We start from the raw sequence: 7,675 nt of genomic DNA, 5'->3' as shown, positions 1-7,675 counted from the left end.
TATTAGTTGTGATTTTTGAACTTTTCACTAGTTATAATTTATAGAGCAGTAAGACAAGAACTAACCTAAAATAATTTACTATTTTACTTAATTTGGGTAGATTATAAATTATTGGAGCACTTATAGACATGTTGTGTTTTGAAGGTAGCTAAAATCTTTAAAAGGAAATTTTATAGAAAATGTTAGAAACCCGGCCGGTCAATACTGGATTTGTTTGACTATTGAAATTTATGTCTAAGTTGTTCTTGATTTTTTCTTCTTAATGAGATATGTTTCCTTAAATTGAAATGTTGGTTTGGTTTAAATGAATTTTTCAATTTTAATGGAATTTAATTCAATTTTTAAAAAATATATGTTAGGTTCAAATGAATTTTTATAATATGAATTTGCATTTACACTTAGAATATATTATTTCATTTATTTCATTTCATTAAAAATTAATTTTGTATTTAAAATTCAAAAAATTAAACAAAAAAAGTTATTTTCAAATAGAACTTATTTAAATATGAAATAAATTCTATATTATAGTTTATTCAAACAATCACTTAGGAGCTTTTTGGTTTGACAAAAAGGGGGGAATGGAATGAAAATAAAAATGATTTCCATTATTTGTGTTTGTTTTGTCAAATTGTACTAGAGAATGGGAAGTGATTACCCCTTTAATGGGAATCACCCATCCCCCTACCCTATGGGAGTGGACTTTTAAAAATGGGAATCACCCATCCCCCCTACCCCATTGGGAATGGACTTTTAAAAATGGGAATCAAAATTTAAAAAATTTTAATGATAAGTAATCAATATATAATTATTAAAAAAATTATTTTTAAATATTTATTTTAAAAATATACTTAAAATAATAATAAAAAAAATAAAAAAAATATTTTTTAATATTTTTTTAAAAATTAATTTTTTTAATTTTTTTAAAAATTAATTTTTAAATTTTTTTAATTTTTTATATAAAAAAATTAAAAAATATTTTTATTAAATAATAAATAATATTTTTTATTAAATTTTACTTATTTTCATTCCCACACTAATTTTGAACCAAACAAAAAAATAAAACAATCATTCCAATTTCCATTCCGATTCTCATTTTTAATCTTGAACCAAACGGCTCCTTAATGTTTTATTAAGTGTCTTGAAAATGTCAACCGAGCGGGCCAATAAATTCTTTTTTTTTGGTACACAAAAGGAGGCAAAAGCCTAAAACCAAACAACACTAATTGAGCACAACTCTATCATAGAAAATTCCCAGGATATCATGCTTCAAAAACTGAATCAAACTAGGAGGGGGAGCATCGTGCCATTCCACTCCTAACCTGTTATCCGGCATCAACAACGCTAGGTGATCAGCTGAACAGTTAGCTTCTCTATACACATGAGTTATCTTCACAACCCAGTTCCGTTTCAACATCCCCTGAATAGCAGCAAGAAGATTGGAATAACCCGCAGCTTCCACCGAACCAAAATTGATCTTATCGACCACCAGCTTGTTATCAACTTCTATGATTATCTTCTCAGCATTCAACTTCCAACCCAGAAGTAAACCATAGTAAACTCCTCTGAATTCGGCACCGATTACAGAATCTATACCACAACATAAAGCAAAACTTCCCAACCACTTCCCCTGCTCGTCCCGAGCTAAACCACCAGCTTTCGCAATCCGACTAGCCTGACTAAAGGCACCGTCCGTATTGATTTTGATCCACCCTGGGGGCGGACAACTCCAACCAATCGAAATGTTCTTATAGTTTCTTCGAGTTCCTCCATTGTTCTTCCTATTATTAGCCGCTAGAGAGATATAATGGACTATCCTTAATACCTTGGATCATCACTGCAATCGGGGTATTATCCCCATCAAAAACAAATTTATTCCTCCAATGCCAAATACTCCAAAGAGTTACTCCAAAACAGCAAATCCAATCAGCTTCACCATTACCATTAAAAGCACCCATAAGATTTTCCTCTAGCCAACCCTCAAAATTCCTTGAAAAGAAATCCACGCACTTCTCTGGAGATAAGACTCGTCGCCATATAAGTCTAGAAAAGAAGCAATCTCTCAAAACATGAGCAATAGACTCAACAGCAGCTTTGCATCTAGGGCACACATTCTCATCTGTTAAGTGCCGCCTGCTTCTATCTTCATTAGTTAGAAGTCTGTCATGGGCCACTAACCAAATGAATACCCTGATCCTCTCAGGCCCAGGCCAGGTCCAAATCAAATTCCATCTCTTATTCTCATTACCACCATTATCAATTATAAGAGATTGATATGCAGACTTAGTAGTAAAATTACCCGAGCTAGAAAAACCCCAATACAGAAAGTCCTTACCATTAGTTGGATCCGGAGGAATCACATTAGCAATTTTCATAAGCCAACAATTTGGAATAAACTCAGCAAACTTCGACCAACTCCACCCACCATTGTTATCATCAATTCACCGTATCATTGACTTGCATAATAGGAATCTGAACATTAGCAATCTGATTGAGAGTAATACCTTCCCCAAGCCAGGGGTCTAGCCAAAAACGGATAGCAGCTCCATCACACAACGCCCATCTAATTCCAGTAAGAAGATTGTTCCAACAATTACCTAAGGCTTGCCAAAGGTGAGATGAACCTGAGGTCCTAGGCAGGGAACTCACCCAGTTGTCCTCGACTTTATACTTAGCCCTTAGCAACTTAACCCAGAACAAATCCTGATTGGCCAAAATTTTCCAACCAACTTTCATCAACAGAGCTTCATTCATAAATCTCATATTCTTATGGCCCAAGCCACCTCTAGCTTTAGGTTGCTGAATAACATCCCATTTAACAAGATTTATCTTCTTGGACTCCTCTGATGTACCCCATAGAAACTTTCTACAACTCTTCTCAATCTCAGAACAGGCACTCTTGGGGAGAGCTGTGGTTTGCATTGTGTAAATGGGAATAGCAGAGAGAACCGACTTGATAAGTGTCGACCGGCCCGCCATGGATAAAGTTCTAGCATTCCAATTCGACAATCTAGCTTTAATCCTTGCCATAACACCAGCTGAATGCCTTTTAGTATACCTACCATGAAGAAGTGGAATTCCAAGATAAATACCCAGGTCCTCTGTAACAGTAAAAGCAAGCTTACTTGCCAAAATATTTCTCGTGGCACTAGGAACATTGGCTGAAAAAAGAACTTTGGTTTTATCTTTATTGATCTTTTGCCCAGAAGACTTGCAGAAAACGTTTAAAATGTTAGTGATAATCTCAACTTGCTCCACCGAAGCTTCCCCGAATAAAAGCAAATCATCGGCGAAAAATAGGTGAGACAAGCCCGGGCAATTACGACCCATTACAAGAGGTTTCCATTTTCTGTTGATGACTTCCATATTAATCATTTGAGCCAGTTTCTCAATGCAAAAAACAAAGAGATACTGAGAGATTGGATCTCCTTGTCTAATGCCGCACGATGGATTAAAAGCTTCTAAAGGGCAACCATTCCACAAAATACTCATGGACGTAGTTGATACACAATTCATAATCACTGAAGACAGGTAGGTCGGAATACCTATGTCCTCCAACGTATTTTGAAGAAACTCCCATGAAATCTTATCGTAGGCCTTTTCTAAATCGATTTTAATCACCATACACCCTTTACGTCCCTTCTTCTTTCTCATAGAGTGTAAAGCTTCTTGCGCCAAAATAATATTATCCGTAATTTGACGTCCCTCAACGAAACTCGTCTGGGCCGGCCCTATAACATGGGGCATGATTCTCTTCAATCGAGTAGCTATGAGCTTAGTAATAATCTTGTACAACACATTGCAGAGGCTTATCGGTCTGTAGCTCTTTAAAGAATCTGGATTGTCACATTTTGGTATCAGCGTAATAAGAGTGCGGTTGATTTCAAATGGGAGCGGCTGCCCATTGAAAATGCCATGGATGAAGCTACAAATTTTCCCTCCTACTGTTCCCCATTGACTTTGATAAAATAATGCATGTAAACCATCCACCCCCGGTGCTTTCAACGGTTGCATATCCCATAAGGCTCGTCTAATCTCATCATCAGTAATCATAGAAGCCAAAAAATTACTGTGTTCATCTCCCAAGGCAGGAAATAAACCATGATAAGGGAGAGGAGTAAAAATATCAACATCTTTAGAAAACAGGTTAGCGAAGTAATTAATCGCCATATTCTTAAGCTCTTCTTGGTCCTCAATAATCTGGCCATTGCGATCTTTCAAAGCCCATATTTTATTGTGCCGTCTCCGAACCGCAACCCGCTTATGAAAAAGAGTTGTATTCCGGTCTCCATCAACCACCCAGTCGCAACGAGATTTTTGGAACCACAACATTTCCTCTTGATAAAGCGTATCATCGAGATCTTCTCTAAGCTGCCTCTCAATGTCATTAAGTCTTTGGTTACTATAAAATTCCTTGGCACGCTGGATACCCCCAAGTCTGGCTAGGATTCTTCTTTTACGCTGAAAGATATTACCAAAGACCGAGTGATTCCACACTTTCATCTGCTCAGTGATAGTCGCTATGGATTCCACAACCGATCCCGCCTGAGTCCAGTTATCCCTCACGACATTACCGAAACTTTCCACTCCTAGCCAAGCTGCCATAAAACGGAACGGCTTTCCAGGCGAGTTATCGTGGTAGTGCTTGCCAAAATGTAAAAGCAAAGGGTTATGATCCGAGTGCACTCTGGGTACGTGCAACACATAGTGGTTCGGAAACAAAACATTCCAGCTCTCATTACAAATAAACAGGTCTAATCTTTTCAGCAGGTTACCTCTACGCCAGGTAAACGGAGAACCCCGAAAACCAAGATCGATCAAATCAAAATCATGCACCCATTTCTGAAAGAGAGGACACGCACCACTTCTTCCCCGAGCCCCTCCTCTACGTTCTGTATCATGCAAAGCTGCATTAAAATCCCCACCAATTAGCCAAGGACTATCAATCCCTTGAGCCAAAACACTGATGTCTTCCCAAAATCCTTTACGCAAACTGGCATTAGGATTTGCGTAAACAATAGTAGCCAAAAACGAATCTACACCAACAGACATCCTCAGATGGATAAAATGCTTGTTGTTCTCAATAATCGTCAAATTCACATTTTCTCTCCAAAGGATCCAAATGCCACCAGAAAAACCAACGGCTTCGATTCGATGTGAAAACGAAAAACCACTGTTTTTAATGAAATTATCTGCCTTTAGACCACTAATCCTTGGTTCCAAAATACCAACGACATTAAAACGATACTGCGAACAGAAATTCTTAAAAACTCTAAGAAATTTCTTAGAACCCGCTCCTTGACTATTCCAAATAAAGATTTTATTCTTATCAGACATATTAAAATAAGAAGGGGAGAAACACACCTGGCTGAGACACATCAATCAACCACAACATCCATCCCATTCATATTATCATCACTCTGGACATCCCCTTCACTTGAGTCCAAGCCTTCAATAACCATAGTATCCATTGGAGCTACTTCGCCAACATTCTCCAAATAAAAGCTTGATGTCATATTTTCCTTGTTAGCAGGATCAGTATGTCTATCATCCGGGGGATCCGGTTCCATTAACTGGTTAGTATCAATCATCATGTCACTCTCGTAATGTTGCCCATTAGACCTTTCAGAGTTATCTACAGGTTGTCTTTGATTGTTAAAAGTCACATTGACAACTGAATGTTTGTTATTATCAAGGGAGGTTTGGGCTTTAGACACTATGAATTTCTTTGTCTCCAGTTGGGCTTTAATGTTAGCCACATCAGCAAGGGCTTTTCTGGGGGCATTAGAAGCATTTCTCTGATCAGGGGCATGTTGGACATTTTTAGCATGGGGATTTCTATTTGACATGGGCTCTCTAATAGCATTATTCGCTGCCTTGATTGTGGTGGAATCCACATTATTAGCTAACAGATTTGGCGAATGATTTACCTCTTGGAGAATCTCAACTTCTTCTGAATTTAAAACATCAAATCTTGATCCAGGGATATTATTTTCCTTAACTGATTTAGAATGTTGACCATTTCGGAAATTACTGTTACTACCTCCAACCTTTCCTTTTCTACCCACCATCATCCACGGGCCAAAACTAGGGTTTCCTTCTTTGCTACCTTCGTCATTCCCCCTATCAACTTTGTCAGCGGCAGCCATGCTGATCGGATTTGAGGTACCGGTCGTTTTGATCAACTTAGGGCAAGATTCCTTAACATGGCCAAATTTACCACATTCGAAACAAATTCGGGGTAAACATTCATATTCGACGAACTGAACATTTCCATCAAGCCTAAATTGAGACACTAGAGGTTTGTTAAGATCCAATTCAACTGCAATTCTTGCAAATTTTCCTCTCTCCGCTGCTTCCGTGCAATAGTCAATCTTGATCACTTTTCCCACCATGGCACCAATATGTCGTAAAACTTTTTTATTATAATAGTGAATTGGCATACGAGGAAGCCTAATCCACGCATTAATAAACCGAATTCGATCACTAGTGCAATCGAATTCAGGATGCCAAGCTTCCACAGAGAGATAATGCCCAAGCATCACCCACGGACCACCCGTAATCACAGACTGCATATCCTGTCCATTTCTGAATTTGACCAGGAAATAATTGTTCTCTAGATCAATGACATCAAATCTTTCCACAAAATTCCACATCGTCTCAAGTCTATTGCATAAATTCCTGTACCCAATAGGTCTCCCAAGTAATTTGACAATCACAGTTAATCTCCATTGCTTTGAAAGTTCAGATTTAACCTTCTCCGAGAAACTAATTTTCGGCATACCCTCACCTCTGCATATCGTAATATCATCTTCCTCCACCTCAAAGTCATCAAAATCCCCAGCAATCGAATCTTCACGAGTCCTCTCAGTCTGTAAGACTTTATCTCGAAAGGACATGGCCCCCGTGGGATTGTCCTCACCTTCCCCATCCCTAAAACGCGCCTTTTTGGTGGATCTGTCATCCTCCACCGTGTGCCGCTGTTCTTTCAGCAGAGAGTCTTCCATTCTTAAATTTGAAACAAATATCGTCGCGGGCCAATAAATTCTAATGTCCAAGCAAATAGATTCATAGTTAATTCTGGCCTACAACTTTGGATAAGGCTTAAGCATTCCATTGTAATGGTCTCGTACAACCACATGTATCACAAGAATACTACAAACAATTCATCCACCTCGTCTTGTTTGCCTACTAAGGAAGATGATATGGAGATTGGTCCTTTTGAACCGATTCCTCCTGATATTACAGATAGCTCTGGATATAATAGGATATTCTGCTCTTAATGCTCTGCCAGACACTATATTCCTTAGTTGTCTCATGATTTTCAAGGAATTTTTATAATATGTCTATTTGGTTGTAATTTTATTTAGGCTTTACCTTTTTCCTCTTGTACTAAAAAAAATGTCAAGTCTTTTCAAATAAGGTCAATTTTAGTTAATTTTTTTAAAAAATAAGCTTTATAAACAATTATGTACGTATTGTTGTAATTTAAATCAAACCTTTAAATTTTTATAATGTTATCCCAATATGACAATTACGTTGCAATTTTGTTCCTTTTTTTAATTAATTTACGTTTTTCAATATTTCACCTCAATACAATATCTATTTGCCTTATTTGGCTTATTTGGCTTTTACAATCATTTTTAACTTGAAACTTGTTGTTTTTTGCTTTAACCAC

The 7,675-nt window shown here is 37.4% G+C and overlaps 1 protein-coding gene across 1 annotated transcript; it reads right to left on the bottom strand.

The window, feature by feature from the left end:
• Positions 1–5,375: 5,375 nt before the first annotated feature.
• Positions 5,376–7,004, bottom strand: LOC126672849 (uncharacterized). The gene has a single exon (XM_050366801.1). The coding sequence runs from the start codon at positions 7,002–7,004 to the stop codon at positions 5,376–5,378; it is 1,629 nt and encodes a 542-aa protein (XP_050222758.1).
• Positions 7,005–7,675: the final 671 nt, after the last annotated feature.

This window comes from Mercurialis annua, linkage group LG3 (assembly GCF_937616625.2).
Source record: "Mercurialis annua linkage group LG3, ddMerAnnu1.2, whole genome shotgun sequence".
NCBI lineage: Eukaryota > Viridiplantae > Streptophyta > Magnoliopsida > Malpighiales > Euphorbiaceae > Mercurialis > Mercurialis annua.
Note: the sequence above shows the minus strand (reverse complement) of the source record. Positions and strands in the feature narration are given on the sequence as shown.